Below are 22,949 nucleotides of genomic sequence, written 5' to 3'. Positions count from 1 at the left end.
TGACTCCTGCTTTACAAATGAGAGAATATGAGATAGGGCTCTTGGATACGGTGATGAGGGGCACATTAGAATTTCACCATTTAAGGGTGTTCACATAGGGTTTTGCACCAGTTGAAATGAGTTTAAAAATCACATCTTCAATTTATTTTGCTTATAAACAAAGCTTGACTCTCCCTCTCTTCTCTTCCCCCCTTCCCCCCCCCCCCCCCATGCCCCAGTGTAACTTGATTCATAGGCTCATAGCCTCTGCTAGATGAAAACTGCACTGGGTGGTGATGTGAAGAGTTAAACAGGTGCTTCACTGAAACTTTTGTGGCTGCAAAAGAGAGGCTATCAAAATTAAGAACCCAATAATAGTGGGGAATTTCAATTATCCCCATATTGACTGGGAACATTTCACTTCAGGACGAAATGCAGAGATAAAATTTCTCGATACTTTAAATGACTGCTTCATGGAGCAGCTGGTACGGGAACCCACAAGGGGAGAGGCAACTCTAGATTTAGTCCTGAGTGCAGTGCAGGAGCAGGTCCAAGAGGTAACTATAACAGGACCACTTGGAAATAATGACAATACAATAGCATTCAACATCCCTGTGGTGGGAAGAAGATCTCAACAGCCCAACACTGTGGCATTTAATTTCAAAAGGGGGAACTATGCAAAAATGAGGGGGTTAGTTAAACAGAAGTTAAAAAGTACAGTTACTAAAGTGAAATCCCTGCAAGCTGCATGGGTGCTTTTTAAAGACACCATATTAGAGGCCCAACTTCAATATATACCCCAAATTAAGAAATACAGTAAAAGAACTAGAAAAGAGCCACCGTGGCTTAACAACCATGTAAAAGAAACAGTGAGAGATAAAGACTTCCTTTAAAAAGTGGAAGTCAAATCCTAGTGAGGCAAATAGAAAGGAGCATAAACGCTGCCAGATTAAGTGCAAGAATGTAATAAAAGTCAAAGAGGAGTTTGAAGAACGGCTAGCCAAAAACTCCAAAGGTAATAACAAAATGTTTAAGTATATCAGAAGCAGGAAGCCTGCTAAACAACCAGTAGGGCCCCTTGATGATCGAGATACAAAAGGAGCACTTAAAGACGATAAAGTCATTGCGGAGAAACTAAATGGATTCTTTGCTTCAGTCTTCACGGCTGAGGATGTTAGGGAGATTCCCAAACCTGAGCCGGCTTTTGTAGGTGACAAATCTGAGGAACTGTCACCGATTGAAGTGTCACTAGAGGAGGTTTTGGAATTAATTGATAAACTTAACATTAACAAGTCACCGGGACCAGATGGCATTCACCCAAGAGTTCTGAAAGAACTCAAATGTGAAGTTGCGGAACTATTAACTAAGGTTTGTAACCTGTCCTTTAAATCGGCTTCTGTACCCAACGACTGGAAGTTAGCTAATGTAACACCAATATTTAAAAAGGGCTCTAGAGCTGATCCCGGCAATTACAGACCGGTAAGTCTAACGTCGGTACCGGGCAAATTAGTCGAAACAATAGTTAAGAATAAAATTGTCAGACACATAGAAAAACAAACCGTTGAGCAATAGTCAACATGGTTTCTGTAAAGGGAAATCGTTTCTTACTAATCTATTAGAGTTCTTTGAAGGGGTCAACAAACATGTGGACAAGGGGGATCCAGTAGACATAGTGTACTTAAATTTCCAGAAAGCCTTTGACAAGATCCCTCATCAAAGGCTCTTACGTAAATTAAGTTGTCAAGGGATAAAAGGGAAGGTCCTTTCATGGATTGAGAACTGGTTAAAAGAGCGGGAACAAAGGGTAGGAATTAATGGTAAATTCTCAGAATGGAGAGGGGTAACTAGTGGTGTTCCCCAAGGGTCAGTCCTCGGACCGATCCTATTCAACTTATTTATAAATGATCTGGAGAAAGGGGTAAACCGTGAGGTGGCAAAGTTTGCAGACGATACTAAACTGCTCAAGATATTTAAGACCAAAGCAGACTGTGATGAACTTCAAAAAGATCTCACAAAACTAAGTGATTGGGCAACAAAATGGCAAATGAAATTTAATGTGGATAAATGTAAAGTAATGCACATTGGAAAAAATAACCCCAACTATACATACAATATGATGGGGGCTAATTTAGCTACAACGAGTCAGGAAAAAGATCTTGGAGTCATCGTGGATAGTTCTCTGAAGATGTCCGCGCACTGTGCAGAGGCGATCAAAAAAGCAAACAGTATGTTAGGGATCATTAAAGAGGGGATAGAGAATAAGACTGAGAATATATTATTGCCCTTAGATAAATCGATGGTATGCCCACATCTTGAATACTGCGTACAGATGTGGTCTCCTCATCTTAAAAAAATATATACTGGCACTAGAAAAGGTTCAGAAAAGGGCAACTAAAATTATTAGGGGTTTGGAATGGGTCCCATATGAGGAGAGATTAAAGAGGCTAGGACTCTTCATCTTGGAAAAGAGGAGACTAAGGGGGAATATGATAGAGGTATATAAAATCATGAGTGATGTGGAGAAAATGGATAAGGAAAAGTTACTTACTTATTCCCATAATACAAGAACTAGGGGTCACCAAATGAAATTAATAGGCAACAGGTTTAAAACAAATACAAGGAAGTTCTTCTTCACGCTGCTCACAGTTAACTTGTGGAACTCCTTGCCTGAGGAGGTTGTGAAGGCTAGGACTATAACAGGGTTTAAAAGAGACCTGGATAAATTCATGGTGGTTAAGTCCATTAACGGCTATTAGCCAGGATGGGTAAGGAATGGTGTCCCTAGCTTCTGTCTGTCAGAGGGTGGAGGTGGATGGCAGGAGAGAGATCACTTGATCATTGCCCGTTGGTCCACTCCCTCTGGGGCACCTGGCATTGGCCACTGTCGGTAGAAGGGATACTGGGCTAGATGGACCTTTGGTCTGACCCAGTCCGGCCGTTCTTATGTACATGGCCAGTGCCCGTTTCCCCTACACCCGCGGTTCGCTGCATGGCCCCTTACTCCAGAAAGACCAACTTCCTACATGGTGTAAGTAGGGGGGCCACGCTCTGACCCCTCGTCCTCCCCCGCCTTTGTAACCGAGGGCAGGGATCAGCCCTTCGCTGAGGGGCTGGGCGGGCCCTGACCGGCCTGGGCCCTACCTCCCGTCACCGGCGCGGGGCGGGTCCCGGGCAGGCGCTGTCCCTGCGGCTGGACTCTGCGAAGGCGGCGCGCTCCGGGTACAGCCGCCCTATGAGGCGCGGCAGAGGACGGGCGGGAAGAGGCCCCGGCTACTTGCCGCGCGCTGCTGTGCCGTAGGCTGCGGCACAATTCTCCCTCGATACCCGCCCACGACGGCGATCTGGCCAATCACCGCAGACGGGGGAGGTGCGGGCGTCCCCTGTTGGATCCCGAGGAGCCCTATCGTCGGTTATGATTGGCAGAGCTGGTGACGTACACGGTTCCTGCCCAATAGGCGACCGGCGTGTGGTTAGCGGGACGAGACGGGACTTCCGGGCGGAAGCGGCCGGGCGAAGGGGTCGGAGAGGTACTGTACGGGGGTTCAGGCCCCCTGCTCTCCCCCAGGCAGCCCTTGGCTGTAATGACTTGCACCCTGCTGGGGTGCCGCGCTCCCGACAACAGACACGTTCTCCGATCGGCCCCCCGGATCCCCAGCCATGTACCCTCCCCCCGAGACAGGCCCCCGGCCACGTGCCCCCAGACATATAAACACCTGTCCCCCATGAGCCCCCCGCCACATAACCTCATTCCAGACAGACCCCCGTGGACACCACAGCCATGTAATCCCCCTTCCCACAGACATATACACCAAGCTCCCCTCCTCGCAGCAGAGCCCCCAGCCACGTAACCCCTTCCCTCATGGACCTCTCAACCACGTAACCTCTCCACAGGCCCTCAGCCGTCATACCCCCCCCGTGGACCTCCTACCCATGTAACCCACACTACAGACACACACACCGACCAACTCCCTCAGGCATATAACCCCATAGACATACACAGACTGCCTTCCTGAGGCTGGCACGTAACCTCACCCACACACAAGTCCCCTTCCCCACTTAAAGCCTGCAGTCCTTGCCCCATGTTGCCCTCCTCTTGAGCTCAGCAGGAGTGTTATTGCTTTCTGGCATTTTGCTTGGTATCCATTTCCTGGGTGAGTTTTCACCTCAAGGATGAGCAGCTGAAGAGACTTTTATATTTAGTTCTTGCTCCCTCCCAACCCCAGTCCCTTATCTGTATTGATGCAGCTCCAGTTACAGCAGTGCAAGCTGCCCTGGCTCCACCATTCATCTAGTCCTTTGGGCTCAAAGCTAACTCAGTGCCTGCTCTAAACCTCACACTTTCCATACTCAGGTAGGGAAATGAATGTTACCATGGATAAGAATAATGTCTCTGTTAGAGTAAATTCCTGGTGTCAGGAACTTGTGTCTTTGTAAAGTGCCTGGTACACTTTCTGGTGCAGTATATGTAATGATATCAGACTTAGGCAGCATAATATGTTGCATCCCAGTCTTAGTTAAACAGGATGTCTTACAGTTTTAAATACTGTGCATAGATTGTTAAAAGGATTGGGTGAGTTAATGAACCATTATAGGAGTCCCCTTCTTCAAGGCAACATCTGTTCACAAGAGGAGTCTGGAAGGAACCTCCCCCAATCCTCATCCCCATTTGTATGGCATTGAAGAGGTCATTGGGTGTGTTGTGGGGTTGCTCAACTTCTTCAGAAGCATCAGGTTTGGCTGCTGCTGGAGGTGGGATAGTGGACATGAAAGAGGAAGAGGTTAGACTTTTTAGGGTATGGACTGTTTCTTACTGAAGTGCCTAGCATGATGAGGCCCTGGTCACAGTTAGACCTCTAGGTGCTATTGTAATACAAATAGTAACATGGGCTGATAGCGTTAGCTGTTGATATGGTTAATTTTGCATTGTATCAGTGTGTACTTTGCGTACTGCTCAGTCTTGGTGAATCAAACCATATCACATGCACCATGTAGCCCTACATACTTTTTGCTGATGGCTGTTACATACTTAATAATGCCTAGAAACCACAATGATAAGTATGTGGGAAATGCATAGCTAGAGAGAATCGAGTGGCTTTTCTTTTCTGTGTGTGGGCTGATTTTGAAGCAGGCAGGGCTGTCAAGCTGTGACAGATGGAATTAAATGAAGTTTTAATTGTCTAATTGAAAAACACAGCGAAGCCCATCAAAAGAGCCAGATGTTTGTAAAACTGTCTGAAAATTTGAGGGAGTCTTCCCTTGCTGGGTTCTTACATTTAGAATCAGGTTTCTAGTTTTAGTTTAAAACCAAGTAAACCCTAATGGGGAAAATATGTGAGAAGTGTTTTTAAATTATACACTCAAAATGTTCCTCATTCCTCATGCTTGAAGAGGGGACTGCTGCTCCCTACAGACTTTCCATGCTTGCTGGGAGCTTTTCTGTGGAAGTGTCAGTCTTCAGACAAGACCAATTTTTAATCTAATTCAAAGGAGAACAATTTTTTAAAAACTGATTAAAAGCCTATGTATATATGCAAAATGAGCTTGAATGCAATTTCCTTGTTCAAAAAGAGTGCAATTGCTTATGGTCTGAAGACTTGCATCAGAACTCCATGCTTGATTACTTTTCATTGTTTTGCACATCCCTTTGGTCTCTGAATTTCTGCATTCATTATTTCCCAGGCCTCATTATGTAGTCGTAGGCAATTAGTGCCCCAATTATCCTTCTGTCTCTATTAATGAGTCCTTATTCAAAATGTAATCTTAGTGTAATTCTGTTGACTTCAGTGGTTTTACACCTGGGATAAATGTTGCCCTGTTCTTTGCTTTTTGTCTTGAACCAAAGTCTTCTGTCCTGTTGCATCTGTCTCTCTTTTGCACTTCCTTCCCCCAAAGCTTTTTTGCTATTCCAGATACAATATGTTGCTCAGCTATAGTTGCATCACTTTCCTGGAGTCTTCCACAGATACATTTACAGACTAGAGAAAGGGGATTGAATTAGATCCATGCAATCACTTGCAGATTCTGAAAATGTGACAGTCTTAGGTGGGTGGTTATCTGTGTTTTATCCACAGAAAATAACATTAACTGAGAGAATTACAAAACTATCTTGGAAGATACATTTAATTTATTTCTGGAAATGCTTATTACATTAGCATCCTTCAGATTGGATTAAATTTCATCTTCTGTCTACAAATTCATTAGCTTGGGGAGAGGCTAGCTCTGTAATGTTGAACCAGCTAAAAGAGCAGAGAAGGTCACAGCTATATAATACCTGTGGAGTCACTGAAAAGGAAATCAGAAACTAAATGCAGATTGCCTGTTGAAGCTGTAGGACTTTAATCTACCTGGTCTGTTCCTTATAGTGAATCTAGTTTAAGATTGTTTCTGGGAAAGGGATTGATTGTTTTCAGTTTGTCCTGTTTGAGCTCAGAGGTCAGAGGAGAGTTACTGAGCAAGGCTCCTCTAATCTTTTCACTTTGTGTACAGTGCTGCTTATCACAAGCTAACTTTACTTTTTTGTTTTTCTGCAGGTTGATGGTTTTGTCCTGAATGACGAGTTCCCTAAGTTAATCATTCTCCAGAAAGCAGCTGTAAACAAAACTGAGAAGAAAAGAGAACATCAACAAAGCTGTAGCTCTGCAAAATATCCCAGGATGTGAATTCTGATGAAAGTCCAGCCTCCAGTTCAGACACCCTGACAGCTGCTGTTTTACTTTTCCTCATTCAAAACTGCTCTTTTGTTCCAACTTTTATTTACAAGCAGTTGGTATTTTTTTAAATCTTTTATTACAACAATTCACTACAGCTGTGAGCAGAATTTTTAAAAAGCAGGACAAATCCTCCTATCAACAGGATTTTTCTTTTTTTCTTTCTTGGCGATATTACTTTGATTGTACCATGGTGGATAAGGGTTACAGTTACTACCGAACAGTGATATTCACTGCCATGTTTGTTGGCTACACACTATACTATTTCAATAGAAAAACGTTTTCATTTGTAATGCCCTCAATCATGGAGGAAATAGAATTGGACAAAGATGACTTGGGTAAGAACTTTCTTTGTGATAGAGTTTGTGCATGTTTTCTCTTGGTATATATCTGGTTATGTTGTGTTACCAGAATCTATACATTAAATGTATGTTCTATCCATCTGAAGAAGTGGAGTGAGAAATCACATACTGTAGAATTTTGATTAATTTCTCCCTAAAAACTCCATCTTTAACATCTAGGCCAAATCTGTATATCTTTATTCATGCAAGTGCCTATAGTGCTACTGACTTCAGTAAGACTGTTCAGGTGAGTAAGGCAAGTTGAATTTGGTCTATATTTTGTAGTCAAAAAATTTGAAGTGGTAGTACATGCTTTGTGTGCCTGAGATATAATATCTAAAAAGGACACTGCCCAGTTAAAAATCCATATTTTTTTAATGATTTCCTTCCTTGGTTATACCACTTACATTATTTAAAAATAAAGAGAAGTTTAAAAATTAACTGTTGTTGCCATTGGAGCTGTTTCATTTGTTGCATTTTTACTCAGCTTGGTCATTCAAAATAATTAATTTCACTTTGTGTGTAGTTCATTTCTCTTTGTAGCATTTTTTTAGTGTCTCAGATTTACAGTGTTTGTTTAAAAAACAAACACATAAAAACCTTGGTTTTGTAGGAATATTTACAAATCCAAAGGGAGACTTCTGTTGAGTTTGAATTTTTTTAGTAGGGTGTTTTGGCCCTAATTGACACAAAAGTGTCCCCTTTAATTGTTCAGAATGTTCACTTCAAAAATCAGCAAGAGTTGCAGAAATAGAAAATGGAAGAGGCCCGTGAAGTAATTTTGTCTATTCTCTGATATTGTAGACTTGATCTCACATATTGGAAGCTTTTGTTATGTCAAAATAGTCTCAGAACTAAGCAACACACAATTGAAAGCAATCTGTCTTTGATTCATTAAGCTGGATGGACTCCTTCAAAAATGAGTAGTGAAAAAAACACTGTAACCCCAATTACAGCTTAATGAAACAAATGTTAGAGACCTTGTTGAAATATGATCAGGGATGCCATTTGGTTTGGGACTCAAGAAGACTGTAGATTGAGAGAGATTTGCTAGGTAAAATGTCCCTAACATGGTCTTGTTTGAAAAATTCAGTTGTTTCCTCTAGTCTTGGTGAACCACTATAAGCCTTTAATGCCTAAAAAAAAATTAAATCTGTTCAGTTCAATAGCTTGGCACTTTATTGTGTCCTTCATGTGTCAGTGCTGGGCGTGGAAAGTAAGATTAAGTTGAGGATCTGTTATGCTGATTATCAGAATTTATTGACCTAAGGTGAATATTTGAGACAAAATGTTAGCAGTGCAGGTGGATTTATATGGGAGTTCAATTAATAAACACACAATCCTACATGGATTAACCCTTGGTGCGGAATAAAAGTGTCACAAGGGGAACCAGTGTAGAATAGCTATTCCACACTAGCTGTTCTGGACTTTTTCCCCATGTAGACAAGTCCTTAGTCCGATAAACTGGCACAGTTGCCTAAAGAGATTGGGAAACACTTTCTTTGGAGATGCCTATTGGTAGCACTAATGTCTCCTCTTTTGCATATCCTTCTTTGTGCTCAATGCTTTATGGTTTACAAACAGCATGGGATGGTTGGGTCTGTAGTTTGGTGAAACTATAAACTTACAGTCTCCACAATTATGGTGGAGTTAAAAAAGTCTCAATGTGCTTTGAAGAGAAAAAAAATACTGCTTTCCATAGTCTTTATGTATATCTCAGTTCAGGTACTACTAATAATAAAATCTGTATCCTGCTTACAGAAATACTTTTCTGGAAACCAACCAAATAGAAAGCTGTTGTCATTCTAATAGCTAGTGGAACTGATTTGTGCCTGAATGACAACTCCTTGAATGTGTTCCAGTAGGAACCTGGCTGAGTTAACCATCTTATTATAAAATGTGTTACTAAAGTATGCCTTTGGTTTCTAATTTATTGCAGGTCTCATCGCTAGCAGCCAGTCTGCAGCCTACGCTATCAGTAAATTTATCAGTGGAGTCCTCTCTGATCAAATGAGTGCCCGCTGGCTCTTCTCATCTGGCCTTCTACTGGTGGGCGTAGTCAATGTTGTCTTTTCTTGGAGCTCTACCGTTACAGTCTTTTCAGGGCTGTGGTTCCTGAATGGGCTGGCACAAGGACTGGGGTGGCCACCATGTGGGAAGGTACTGCGCAAAGTAAGTATACTTTGAAAATCCTTTTTTTTCCTGTTGTTTTTTGGCAGGGGTGCAGTCCCAGATTTAAACACCAGGAGTAGTACTTAATTTGTGCCAAGACTAGGCTTGGCAGTTCATATCCCCAGCACTTCTGAGCTTGCTGCGTCAGTTATGAAAGTAAAATGTTGCTTGAACCCTGGCATCTCTCTCATTACAAATTAAGTGCTGACCAGGAGACACTGAATAGAGGATGATACAGGAATGATTGCTTTGTGTGAAGTTTGTAGCAGCACTTGTCCTAACTTCTTCCATAATAGGTACTGTATGGAGAACACTGCAGGGGTCCTTGTGCTAGGACCATAGGTGAATTCACAGCTGTTCCAACTTCTCCTAGCAGGAAGTGCAGTATAGGTAGGGCTCCAGGTGTGCTGTCTGTGGGTGAACTCCCAGCTGCTCTATCCCCTGCCCTTCTTGGAATAAGAGTCTCATATGCCTCCTGCTGCTTTGTTAAGCCAAGAATACTCAAGTTGGAGAGTTATTTATTCCATTCATTTGTTTTAAGCATGAAGCTTTGGTTGCTGATTATAGTTTAATTTGTTAAATCTCCCTAGCAGCAGAATTTGTAATCATGAGAAACCCCAGTTGCTGGATTCCAGCCCCTGAATTGTGAAGACAGAGGCACCATAGCCTCTTCAATCTAGTACTTGTCCACTGCTGAAAGAAGGAATGATAAGTAAAGTTTGGTTTGAACTGGCAGTGGGCACATGAATTATAAATCACAAGCCAGATCATGTTGCATTTCAGGATATTTTGGGAGAATGATACGTATCCCTTCTGCCCCTAAGAGAGAAAAAATCCAGTCTGCCTACACAGAATATCAAGTGACATACAGAACACTGTATGAGCAGGGCCCCTGCTGAATTGTGTGTTTGTTTAGACAGCCACAAATAGATAATTTAGCAGTGTGAAGAAATAAAGCTTGACATTATGAAACTAGGGGCTGGTACCTATGGTTCCCTGTAGAAATGTTCAAATGACTTAGTCTAAGGCAGGGACAAAGAAGGCACTGCCATGGAGAAGGTCATGCCCTTCTTTCCATACTAACATTGGTAGGAACCTCCCTCTAAACCAGCAGTCCTATTTCTGTCTCTGTGCAAGACTATTCCTGGCAATGGGATATGTAAAAATGAGGAGGACAGGTGCATGTGAGAGATGGAGGACTGAACAACTAATCACCTGGATATGAGGATTCTCTCCATAAAGTCGTCATGCTTCCTCTGATCTATACTGTGGGCAGTGAATGGAGCTGGGAGGAAGATGCCTTTCACATAGGGCTGTTTATACACAGTAGGGGAAGCTCATTGAAAATGAAGACAAAATATCAAATAACACTTCCAGAAGATTGTCAACAAAGTATTTGAATTACATGGGGCCTGACCCTACTCCCTTTGGCATTAATGGAAGTTGTACCATTGACTCCATTAGAAGCAGGATTGAGTCACAGCAGTCATTCTGTCAGCAAGGGCCCAATTTGTGCGGCGCTCCCTCAACATCCACTGCAGTTAAGGATCAGGGCCCTAAAGTTACAAGCTGAAACACTTGGTTTATCCCCTCATCTGGTACAAAGCAGGCAGATCTTTTCAGGATGACAGCATCATCAAATGAGTTAGAGAACTTCCTGTACCTCCATTTCCTCATCTGTAAATGGGAATAATACTGACCTACTTCACAAGGTAGGGGTCTGTGAGGCATACATCATTAATGTTTGCAAAAAGCTCTGAGTTTCTTGGATGGAAGGGGATGGAAGAGTAAAATATTTTCCAATCTAGTTTTATAAACCTCTATCTGCTAGGATCTGAATCGTCCACCAAGAGACTTAATTGCAGGTTTTAGGAGCTGAGTCTAATTCCCATTCCATGGCACTTTGCTCACACTCTCTTTCTTTCCCTGTTGCACAGTGGTTTGAGCCTTCCCAGTTTGGGACGTGGTGGGCAATTCTCTCCACCAGCATGAATCTGGCTGGTGGCTTGGGCCCCATTGTTGCTGCTCTGATGGCTCTGCGCTACGACTGGCGCACAACTCTGTCCGTCTCTGGCTTCATCTGCGTGGGTGCCTCCTTTGTTTGTCTTGTCCTGATTAAAAATGAGCCCTCAGACGTTGGGCTACCAAACATTGAACCAGGAACCATGAAAGGGAAAAAAGGTGAGCATTAGACTCCTCATCTTACAATTAAGGAGTGCAGGCAGCAGGAGGAGCAAGAGGAGATGAGATGTTGTACCAAAATTTGATAGTCTGAGTGTCCCTCCAGCTCCTTGGTGCTGGAACAAGCCCTTCTCATTTCCTGAACTTGGTGCTCATCAGCATTTAACTCCCAGGCCTGCTTGCAGTCGTATACTGTGAGAACACTTGAGGTATCCTGGTTAGGGAATACCTTGTGTGTGTCATGTGTGTCTCACAGTATGAAAGTATTGGTGCCCTGGATTGTGCGAAGGATTGTCTTATCATGGAGTCTCGTAGGGCAGGGAAAGATCCTAACCCACTTTCACATCTATTCCCAGCTTTGCCACTGACTCTATGGGACTCTCAACAAGTCACTTCAGATCTATGTGCCATAGTCTCCCCATCTATAAAATGTCTCTGTTAATATTCTTCTATTTCCCTGGGGTCTTAAATTATATATGTCGTGGTCTGAGATCCTCCATGCCAGAGAGGGGCAAAGTAGAGCCTTGTGCGGGACTATTTTTAATCTTGCTCCCAGCCACTCCTGCTATTATGGCAGCAGGCCCTGTGGGACCTTCAGGATCCCAATCCCGCTGCAGGGCTCTACGCTAATCCCACGCAGGGCTGTAGCGCAAAGCATATTATTTGTTCCTTACTGAGCAGCAGAGAGAAGTGCTGCCTTTGGCGTGTCCCCACATGTCTCCAATAAACAGAATTCTGGCTCCTGTTTTGTTGACCTCTGGTTTGAGCGGACTCTGCTCAACATTTGGTGTCCTGAACTAGGACATCTAGTTAATAAATGTTGCATCATGTCCAATTAATTGAACCTTCTCTTGAGAGCAAAAGGGCTGGAGGGTTGTTGCAACACAGGGACTGTCACTGGATTTAAAAACCTACAAAAACGTATTTAAAGTACTGACTTCTGTATTGCCCTGTAAACCTTTTGCTGCTGGAATTGGCATTTGATAATTGTCATGGGAACATAATTGCTACCACAATGTATTTTGGGGATATGAGTGTTAGCAGACATAACTGGCAGGTTCATGTAAGAACTGAGCAGCTAGCTTAAACGCAATGTCCTTTGTGGGATGTACACAGCTTCTTTCACTGACTAGTGAAGAGGACTAGAAACAAAATCTTGAAGAGCAGACAATATGTTCTCCAACATCCTCTATCGGAAGTGTTCACTGGGAATCACAAGACAGCAGAGTTATGGAGAGTAAAATGTAGCTTATTGATGTGAGCTTTTTAATTAAGTGGAATAAATACCATGGACAGGTTTCTTTGTGCACAGCAAATGGGTGGTAGCAATGGCCGATCACCTCTAGTTATTATGCACTATTTCTACATTTAGAAAAGCCTTACTGTTACAAGGCTGCTCCCACTGCACGCAGCATCTGCTCACAGATCATCCTACCCCACTGCTGGGTTGATTGTGTCCTATTGCTATGTCCAAGCGATGTAATGGCGTTTCTACTAATTCTCCTTTCAGGCTCATCCAGAGATGACAGCACCCTGGCAGAGCTGCTACTCTCGCCATATCTGTGGGTACTCTCGACTGGCTACCTGGTTGTCTTTGGAGTGAAGACATGCTGTACAGATTGGGGTCAGCTCTTCCTGATTCAGGAAAGAGGACAGTCTGCTCTTGTGGGTAAGATACAACAGACTCATTTTAAAGCTTAAGGCTCTGATTTTCAAAGGTGCCTTAAGGAGCAAGGTGTCCAATTCCCATTTTAATGGCATCTGAGTGCCTTTGAAAATACCAGTCCAGATTATTAGGGTTACTGAATGGCACAGGGGAATGGTCGAGAAATGCATGCACTTCCTCATTAGGTCACAAGTTCAAATTCAGCCCAGGCGTGTAGTAACCAATAGTGCTCATCGGCTATTTGGTGGCATATATGAAACGAGTTTGTGTGTCTGACCAGTTCCTAATGACCAAGTGTCCATGACCAAGAAACCCCCCAGCACAAAGGGCACAAATTGGCTCCTTTGTAGAGACTCCAGGGACTGACTAAGTCATGGTGATTGAACAGTCTTCTTACCTCACCCCAATGGGTCCTCTTAGATCAGGGGTTCTCAGACTTTTGTACTGGTGACCCCTTTCACACAGCAAGCCTCTGAGTGCAACCCCCCTTATACATTAAAAACACTTTTTTTATATATTTAACACCATTATAAATACTGGAGGTAAAGCGGGGTTTGGGGTGGAGGCTGACAGCTCACGACCCCCCATGTAATAACCTCGCGACCCCCTGAGGCGTCCTGACCCCGATTGAGAACCCCTGTCTTAGATCAATGTTGGGGCACACTGGCAAGGAGACAACATGTGAGAGAAGTCTGCCATGCTGCTGCCTGGTTTGCACCTGCTCTGTGGACAGAGAATTTCAGTCTCCTGGGCTGTTGGTGTGGCACTACCCACCAGCTCTTAATTCAAACACTACTTAACTAAAAACAACAAACAATATCAGATGCTCTGAGAAGAACTGGGGAAACTGAGAGACAAGGCAAAGTGTAAGCATTTTAGGGCTAGTTACTCCATTCTCCCTGATACTGCCTTTATACTGAACTGCTCCCTGTTCACAAACACAAATCATTACTAAGAAATTGTTTTGGTGTTTCCTCCCTGGACCTGATTGCCTAACCACCCCCCATCCTATGTTCTAGGCAGTTCTTACATGAGTGCCTTGGAGATTGGGGGCCTGGTAGGAAGCATAGCTGCTGGGTACCTTTCTGACAAAGCAGTAGCACGGGTAAGTAGCCTGGAACCTTGTCCATTCCATTATTCTCAGTAGCGAAGCTGGTAGATCTCAGTGCAATAACTGGAATGTCTGCTAACTCTGAACTTGGAAGTACCAGGAGCGAGAGAACTGCAAAAGTGAGAGGTTGTCGCGCTGAGGATGTAAAATGCAACCTTCCTGGGTTGCCAAGGGATGCTGATGCAGATTCACTGACACTTAAAAATAGTTTATTTTTTCTTTCTATACACTTCAGAAGATAGAAATAAAAGTTTTTGTATCAGCTGGGATTTTCCAACAGACTGATGGAAGTTAAGTGCCTATCTCATTTAGGCTTCTTTGAAAATTGGAGTCTACATGCTCTGTGCCCAGCGGTGGGGGTAGGGAGTATGGGCCCACACCATACCAGAGGTGGTCATTCTCAAAATCATTTTCTGTTCCTTGCCTCCCCCAAACTTCTGATGTTTGTCTGAAACTGAATCTGATCTGCTGTGGTTTTGCAAAATACAAACCAGGGTCTGCCCCATACAAAGAGTTGGGGTAGGTGGACATAGGTCCAGTCCATTAAAATGTTTGATAATTTCCAAATCAACGAGTCAACAAGCATATGGAAACTTGGCCTGATGGGTGTGGTCAGAGGCCTAGGACGGCTATGCTGGAGTCCTGTACTAGTGAAGGTAATCTGGGATTTATTGCTGTCAGTAGTGGCACCGTCTAGCATTCAATTGGTGTAGGGGAGGCATAACATATATTGCGTTGTGGCAAAGCTCCTGCTGGGGCCCTTTTCTAGATAATGGAAATAATAAACATTACTTTAAAGCAGAGCAGCACAAAAATGGGTCTATCCTCTGAAAGTCACTAGCTGAGACTTTCCAACGTCACCTTGGTCTTGTGTGATTAGTAGACACTTCTGCAAAGAGATAAAGCTACCTATGAGAAACACATTCATTCACATGATAATATAGAGACCAGTATACACTAATCTAGAGCTCATTGGTTTAATTCACAGAGTTTTGGGCAACCCCACTTCTCCAGTTCACTTCTTGTGGGTATGCATCTCTTCACTTTTGCTCTCAGATTCTCATTCAAACAAACCCCAAAACACAAAGTGAAACCTCACCTGAAATTGTTAGAACAAACAAGCAGTTTCCACCCAAAATAGTAGTTCACCTGACCCAAAACTCGGCTAGGGTAGTCAAAGACTGGAGGTTTTAATGAAATTGAAAACCAGGTGAATTTTGCCTGGTTTTGTTACAAGTTTATCACAGCCCTATAATCAAATCATGCCTCTGGTGTCCATAAGAGAGAAGCTTTGAGGAGATTTATATAGGTCACTCAAACCAAATTAGATTATAACATCTTGTAATGTTACCGTTTTATTCCTGGGGGAATTCAATTCATCTGTCTCGCATCATTTTTAATTTTCCCGCCTAAATCTTTTTTTGCCTAAGTGCGGCAGTTCCGCCTTTTGTCCACCAGAGGCTGCTGTGGCGCCAGAAAAGCCTGCTGCGTTCTAGCCCCACAACGGCCTCTGGTGGGCAAAAGGCAGAACTGCAGCACTTCTTAGGTAAAATGTATTTGATGCGGGAAAATACAAAATTCTATGTCCAGTGCGGTAGAATTCCCCCAGGAGTAGAGTTCATCACAACACCCTGCCCGCAGAGCCACACAGGGCTGCTGTGGGGTCACAGACAGTTTCAGAATGGCTAGAGGAGGGGGACAGACTGGAGCATGGGCTCAGGAGCTAGTGGGGTGACAGCGTTGAGCCTGTGGACAGGGGAGCAGGGCTGTAGAGACCCAAGGGGATGGCGGACAGGGGCAGATGTGCCTGACTGAATGGGAGAGGCTTGGGGTCAGCCAGGGTCTGCATGGGGAGGCTACCCAACATCCTCCGGGTTCACTCCCAGGCTCTTTCCCATTCCCTCAGCTCTTCTGTTACCCCTGACTCCCTCAAGCCTTTGCACTGCTTCTGACAGGTGCAGAAAATACAGTTCTGTACTGTAATTTAAAAGAATTACACAAAGTTCTGTACTAATATGCCTAGTAAGCAATCTATTTGTCAAAAAAAAACAATATCAGAATTTTCTTTTGGTGTGTATTGTTACAGACATACTTGCTGACAGATGTTTTGAAATAAATGACCAAAATAATTGTAACTGGCATGATTATATTGTGTTATTTTGACAAATAAAATGTGCAGAATTTTCAAATATTGTGTGCAGAATTTTTAACCTTTTGGTACATAATTTTTAATTTTTTTGGCGCAGAATTCCCCCAGGAGTACCATTTGCAGAATTGGACTGCAAAACACAAGGCCATAAAAGCTTATTAATTATACAGATATCAGTTCTGGTGTCCACACTTCAAAAAGGATGTTGAAAAATTGGAAAGGATTCAGAAAAGAGCTACAAGAATTATTAAAGATCTGGAAAACATGCCTTAGTGAGAGATTTAAGAAGCTCAATCTATTTAGTTTATCCAAAAGAATGTTAAGAGGTGGCTTGATCATGGTCTACAAGTACTGTTACCTACGTTGGGGAGATTTCTGATAGAAGAAGCCTCTTTAATCTAGCAGAAAAAAGCATAATGAAATAGAGTGGTTGGGAGCTGAAGCCAGACAAATCAACTAAAAGTAAGGTCAGAGAGAATAATTAACCACTGGTACAACTGACCTTGGGACATAGTGGATTCTACATCATTTGGAGTCTTTTGGAAAGACATCAGTCTTGATTTATAGATATACTGTATCTCAAACAGAAGTTATGAGCTTGAAGCAGAAATTACTGGGTGATGTTATGTTATGCAGATCATCAGTCCCTTTTGGCCCTAACTTCTGTGAATCAGTTGGCATTAGTAACTCACATTTTTTGTGTGCATTCTCTCTCTCTGTTCCAATATGTATTACAGGTGGGTCTGTCAAGTTATGGGAATCCTCGGCATGTGCTCCTGCTTTCCATGATGGCGGGAATGTCTGCTTCGATGTACCTTTTCCGGGTCACAATCACAAGTGACTCTCCTAAGGTAACCCATGCACAAGCAGTTTATTCTCATGCAGCATGTGGTGTGACAGAAGCATTGATCAGTTTCATTTAGATCAGGGGTTCTCAAACTGGGGGTCAGGACCTCTCAGGGGGTCGCGAGGTTATTACATGAGGGGTCACGAGCTGTCAGCCTCCACCCTAAACCCCGTTTTGCCTCCACCATTTATAATGGTGTTAAATATATTTTAAAAAGTGTTTTTAATTTATAAAGGGGGTCGCACTCAGAGGCTTGCTATGTGAAAGGGGTCACCAGTACAAAAGTTTGAGAACCACTGATTTAGATGGTGGTGAATGTTCTTGCACTCAGGCATTGACTAGCATAGGTTACAGGAGGGGATTCCTGTATTGTGGGATTGGAAGTTCTTCATAAAAATGGTAGAAGTTTGATGCCACATTATTTTTTTTATTTGAGTACTGACAGTATGCTCAGTGCTGATCAAATAAAGGAAGACACAAACCCATCTGAAAGAGTTCAGTCTAGCTATTAGCAAAGCATGCTCAAACACTAATAATGATTTCTGGGACTCTGTTGAAACCTGTAGCTCTTGATCTGACTTCATAATCATTTTTGTAAATGACTGTACAAAATTCCAGGGCATCCTCTTTGACAGATTTATAAAATGGATAGTAGTATAGCTTTCTGGAGCCCTGTTTCAGAACCACCATGTCTGGTCTGGAAGTTATGGGTTTTATCTGAAGCTGAGAAATTTAAAGAAGCATTGACAGCCTGAAATCTGGTCAGTTTCACTAACTCAACTAAAAATAGCTCCAGGGTCCTAAGCTTGCCCCAGAGTCCTTAGCCAATTTGGGTGATTTTATTTTCACAAATAGTTTTTTTTCCCCTCTCCCTTCTGCTGTGTGAAACTCCCACAGATGAGGAGAGACTGTTTCCACTGCAGAGTCAAACTGACTATACATAGTGCTGCTAAATGTACAAAGTAAACAAACTGAAATAGAGAAAATGTCTCCTCTGCTCTCTTTCCGTTAAGTTATCTGATGTGTTGTGTGTAATAGCGTAACAAGGTGGCAGGGATAAAGGCTATTCTGCTGAGCCACCCTGTTGGCAGGAATCAGAATCCTGCAAAAAACTGCTGAGTAAGTACTGCTGATTGCTTGTGGCAAGTGCTGCTTGTTAGCTCCAATAGGATATAAGGGAGGTGGAACCAGCTGTCAGGAGAAAGGGAATTGGGGTCTGAGACAGAGCTGTCTCTGCAGGGAAACTATAGCAACAGTCGTGACAAGGAGAGAGTTTAGTTTGAGGTTTATGTTATGGTGGTGGTTCAACTTCCAATAAAGTCAAACCCCAAGAAGGTGGTAAGTTTTAACTCTGACTATGCAGGGCGGTGTGGGAACTCCACCTGTTCAGGTAGCAGGCAGAAGAGTGTTTAAGCTGATGGTATCCCTTTTAATGGTGAGGATTTTGTTAGTAGCAAGTCTGGCAGTTCTCTGCACCAACCCCTGATATTTGTGTGTTCTGTCTCTCTTTCCCTGATGGTTGCCAAATAAATGGAATTTCACTTCTACCCTTCTTAATGTTTCCTCACTTCTCCCTCAGGAAAACGACTTCTGGATTGTAGCCTTGCATCCTCTCGCTGCCCTCACAGGCTTAACAGAACAGGAGGTTTCTGCCTTGTCTTTCTCTCTCCCCTTCTGCCTGTTTCTACTTTTACTGACTCTTTCCTACTCTGAAAGGTTGGTTAGTTCAACAGGATTTATAACCAGGGCATTATGAAGAGTGCTGTAAGTTTTCTGAAAGAAGCTTCATAATTTCATTTTACTAAACTAACTGAATCTAATAAAACCAGTACTAAAACACTGATAGGTTCTAGGGATGTTTACTCTTTAGATGAGATAATCAGTCTGCACAACTATTAATAGAAGTCTTGTGGCTAAGGCACAGGACTTGGGATTCCAGACCTGGCTTCTATTCCTGCCTCTGCCATTGACTTCCTTTTTGACTTTTGGCAAGTCACTTCCCGTCCTCCTTTTTGTCTCAGATTCCCAAACAGTAAGATGGGGATAACACTTTATGCCCAATAGGGATGTTGAGGCTTAATTCATTAATAGTTATACAGCATTTTGCGATCCTGATGGAAAGCCTTAAGATGGGCAAAGAATTATAAACCCTTTATGGGCCGCAGATTAGTGTCATTGCTCACGTACTTTTCAATGCCAATTTTTGTTAGCATAAATTTCAACCTTCGAGTCCATGTTCAGGCAGACTACCTTTTAATATAACATTGCAGGATTTTCAGCTGACAAAATAATGGGGATGCCTCAAAACAGGTATAAATGCCTTTACCAACATGTCTCTGAAACTATAATGCCCTTTAACCAACACTCTTCAGAATGATTATTTTAAAAGATTACTATGCAGTAAACACCTTCTCTGTGTCATTTCACTGTAACTTAAAGCTTATTAAATAGAACTTTGACAAAACACAGCAACCACGTCTTCCTATTTAGCGTGTTTCATATTGACACCTGGCTATGTGACGGTTCAGATGGTTATTCAGAACCATAGATAAAAACAAAGTTCTTGCTCGGAAGCTGATAATGTGCTAGCCAATGCAGTCAGGGATGCATTCAATTATAAACCATCTTACAAACGTGTGGCAGAGCAGACTCTGTTTCACATGGTTAGACTTTATATCCACTGGCCAGGGAAGCAGTGTCAGCCAGAACAATGTTTAGTTTGAAATATATTGTAGACAGGGCCTTATACATTTAGCCAATGTCTAACCAATAGCAGTCAAATTTAGGGATCCCATTCTGATTACTCTTTGCTTGTGTTGATAGTTGTGGATACTGATTCTAGGAGCCATCTTTGGGTTTTCTTCTTATGGACCAATTGCATTGTTTGGCGTGATAGCAAATGAGAGCGCACCTTCCAACCTGTGTGGCACCTCCCATGCTATTGTTGCACTACTGGCCAATGGTGAGTGATACTCCCTCCCCCTCACAAAAAAATCTCAAACCTCAGAACCTTTATTCTGTAGCAGCAAGAAGCCACAGTTCCTGATTATCTTAGTCTGGCAAGATGAGATTTCAAATTGGCTCTGAAATTCTTGATATGATTAATTGCTACTTAGTGATATGAAAGGGTGTGTCTCAAGCAGTGCATCTGAGAGAATTGGAAGCGAATGGCTGTGCAATTGAGTCTGTTTATTCAACAAATTAAGTGGGTCTCTGAAGACCTAAGACTGTCACTGAGCAACTTCCCTAATCTCATGCTTGATTCTCAAAATGTTTAATTCTGCTGCCCACCATGAAGGGCTCTGTGGGCCCCATTGAAGACTGCAGTCTGTACAAAACCTTTGGAGACTGCAGATATCCATATTCTTAACGGGTTGGATTTAGAGATGGATAAGATGGACAAATGTGAAGTGCATCTTTTGTGTTGGGCCTTCTGGGACCCTGGTCGTCATACGTCGCCTTTAAAGAATTCTTGTTAAAACTCCTTCCCATTGAAACCTGGGCCTTTACCAGTCCAGTGAAGATTTAAAGATAAAAGTCCAGTGTGCAGAGGGTTAACTTATTATCAGCTGCTTGCGCCGTGACAGGTTGCGACTCGTTCCTTGCTTTCATAATAAACATTTGTAAATAAAGATAATTGCAGCCACAAAACTTGTATCTTCTCTGATAGCTGAATAGGAATAATTTGCTCCCCTGAGTTTTCTGGCAGTGAAAACCTCCAATTTGGAGGAAAGCGTGGCCATAGCCCATTCACTGAGGAACCCTGAAGGAGTGACCCCAAGAAAAGAGTCTGGGCTATTGAGTAACTAGCTCTGTTTCCCCAGGCAGGACAGAATTGTGTTCTACTGTATGTTATAGTGCTTTGTTCACTCAAGCTATCTGGCTTGAAGCATTTTTATAAATGCAGGGACCAGCACAAAGAACACTGTTGGTAGGAGAAACTGTAAGGTTCTGCTGCTATTAGGGACTCTAACTCTGTTCTCTTCTCCCCATTACCCTTGCAGTTGGTGGTTTCCTGGCTGGATTGCCTTTCAGTACTATAGCCAAGCACTACAGCTGGGCCACAGCCTTCTGGGTAGCTGAAATAACATGTGTCATCAGCACCATAGCCTTTTTCTTGTTACGGAACATCCGCACCAAGATGGGTCGGGTACCCAAGAAGATTGACTAAAGATGAGCTGCAAAGGTACTAAGGATGCTCCAGATGCTATCTAGGGATGGCAAATGACTACTCCCTGGCCCGGTACTGAGTTTCCTGCCAATGCAGCCTAGATCAGAATATTTATCAAAACTTCATTTAATTTTAGTCATATTCCTGTTTAGAAAGGCACAAGATCTTCAGTGGCTGTTATGTTTTAATGCCTACACAATTTTTGGTTGTTCAGTTATAGTTTACATCTCATGACCTCACTTTACCTCTTACTTAAAGTACTGGTAGTCTTGATTGCTAAGCTAGGAGTACTGCAGAAGACTGATATCTGGTACGTACCTAGCCTTCTTGCTGCTGGCCTCAGATGTAGTGTTACTCTCAATTCACCCTCATTGCTTACAGAAATATTAGAGTTAGCCAGCACTGAGCCTATTTTCACTTACCTCCACTTGCTGTTGTAGGTGCAGCTGTGACCCAGCTTACTCTGCCATGAGCTACCTGCTGTGTCTCCCTCCCCAGAAGCAGGGACCGCTAGCCTATTACTAAAGAAAAACACTGCTTCCCCAGCTATTGTCAGAGACTGAACAGTTACTGGTCCACATATTACTGCAGATCCCTGCCATTGCAACAAAACAGCTCCCTTTTCAGTAACAGCAAATGAGTAAAGTTCTTGGAACTCCATTCAAGAGATGGAAGTACTGTACAACGGTTACTTTTTGTTGTTAAATTAGTCACCATGGCTAACCTCAGAGTATTAGTGAACTGCAAAACAGATGGTTAACACCAAATAGAATAGTACTTCCTGGAGTACCAAGGAAATTGGCTCAAGAGTGTATGCAGTAACAGCATTAGACACATACACACTTTATACAGCTCCTCTCTTTCTGCATTATCTAGAAAAGTCTTTAAAAGAGATTTTTATCATTAGGTTGTAGATGATTATTTCTATAAGTAACATAATCAATGATATTGTCAGGTGAAAGTGTAAATTTCTAATGGCTCCAGTTCGCTGAACCAGGTACAGCATTTTTAGGTTAAACTACAAAAAAGGGGCTGCTTACTATTATGAATGCTTGTTAGCAGGAGCATTGCCCCATGGTAGTAAATATGTCATATGTTAACAGACTTTTCTTATCAGGATTTGTGTGTGGGTTCTCTGCAGGGTTTTAGTTATTTAGAATGCCTGTAGGTAAGCAAGAAGCTCAGCAGCAACCACTGTAAAGCTACCTTCACATAAGATTGTTCTGTCAGTCCTAACAAAATGGCTAAATATTGTACAAAAGTAAACGACATTTGATACTTAAGCATGAGTATTGCAAAATTCTGTTTACCAACTGAGAAATAAAAATGGAGCACTGCAATGGGAGCATGAGATTTCTTGGGCAAAGGGACCAAGAAAAAAGGGGGAGCTCTTCCCCAGAGGCCAGTGCTGGATGCAGGACATTCTTCTTTCTACAGTGAGCAGCCTTAGTGAGAAGCAGTCATTTTATGTTGCCCTTCCTGCTGTTATTCCTCAGAACAGCTGTGCAGACACAAAGGAACTTTTTTCACTTTATTCTTTATTTCACCCTGCTTGAAATCCATTATTCCTGTTTACAGAGAGGTAAGCTGAAGTGTTGCCTTCCACTGGGGTTCTAGGCACAGTA

The 22,949-nt window shown here is 42.7% G+C and overlaps 1 protein-coding gene across 2 annotated transcripts; it reads left to right on the top strand.

The window, feature by feature from the left end:
- Positions 1-3,470: 3,470 nt before the first annotated feature.
- On the top strand, positions 3,471-22,607 carry SLC37A4 (solute carrier family 37 member 4). Of its 2 annotated transcripts, none has more exons than XM_024207258.2 (9): positions 3,471-3,506; positions 6,510-7,024; positions 8,967-9,199; positions 11,137-11,380; positions 12,891-13,049; positions 14,066-14,151; positions 17,044-17,157; positions 19,977-20,115; positions 21,158-22,607. In XM_024207258.2, exons 2-9 carry the CDS (start codon positions 6,877-6,879, stop codon positions 21,322-21,324), a joined length of 1,290 nt encoding a protein of 429 aa, XP_024063026.1. In that variant the 5' UTR covers positions 3,471-3,506; positions 6,510-6,876; the 3' UTR covers positions 21,325-22,607. The 2 variants fall into 2 exon arrangements, with proteins under 2 accessions (XP_024063026.1, XP_024063025.1); XM_024207257.1 differs by lacking the exon at positions 3,471-3,506 and adding an exon at positions 4,236-4,330.
- The last annotated feature ends 342 nt before the right edge of the window (positions 22,608-22,949 follow it).

This window comes from Terrapene carolina, unplaced genomic scaffold (genome assembly GCF_002925995.2).
Source record: "Terrapene carolina triunguis isolate 2854851 unplaced genomic scaffold, T_m_triunguis-2.0 Scaffold374, whole genome shotgun sequence".
Classification (NCBI taxonomy): domain Eukaryota; kingdom Metazoa; phylum Chordata; order Testudines; family Emydidae; genus Terrapene; species Terrapene triunguis.
The sequence above is the reverse complement of the archived record's forward strand: the minus strand, read 5'-3'. Positions and strand labels throughout refer to the sequence as shown.

What these genes read in the sequence shown, in the direction of transcription:
- SLC37A4 (XM_024207258.2), top strand. Translation starts at nt 6,877, where the DNA reads ATGGTGGATAAGGGTTACAGTTACTACCGAACAGTGATATTCACTGCC. An exon ending in AACCATGAAAGGGAAAAAAG is followed by an intron (nt 11,381 to 12,890) that starts GTGAGCATTAGA and finishes TTCTCCTTTCAG; the next exon opens with GCTCATCCAGAGATGACAGC. An exon ending in TGTTGCACTACTGGCCAATG is followed by an intron (nt 20,116 to 21,157) that starts GTGAGTGATACT and finishes TTACCCTTGCAG; the next exon opens with TTGGTGGTTTCCTGGCTGGA.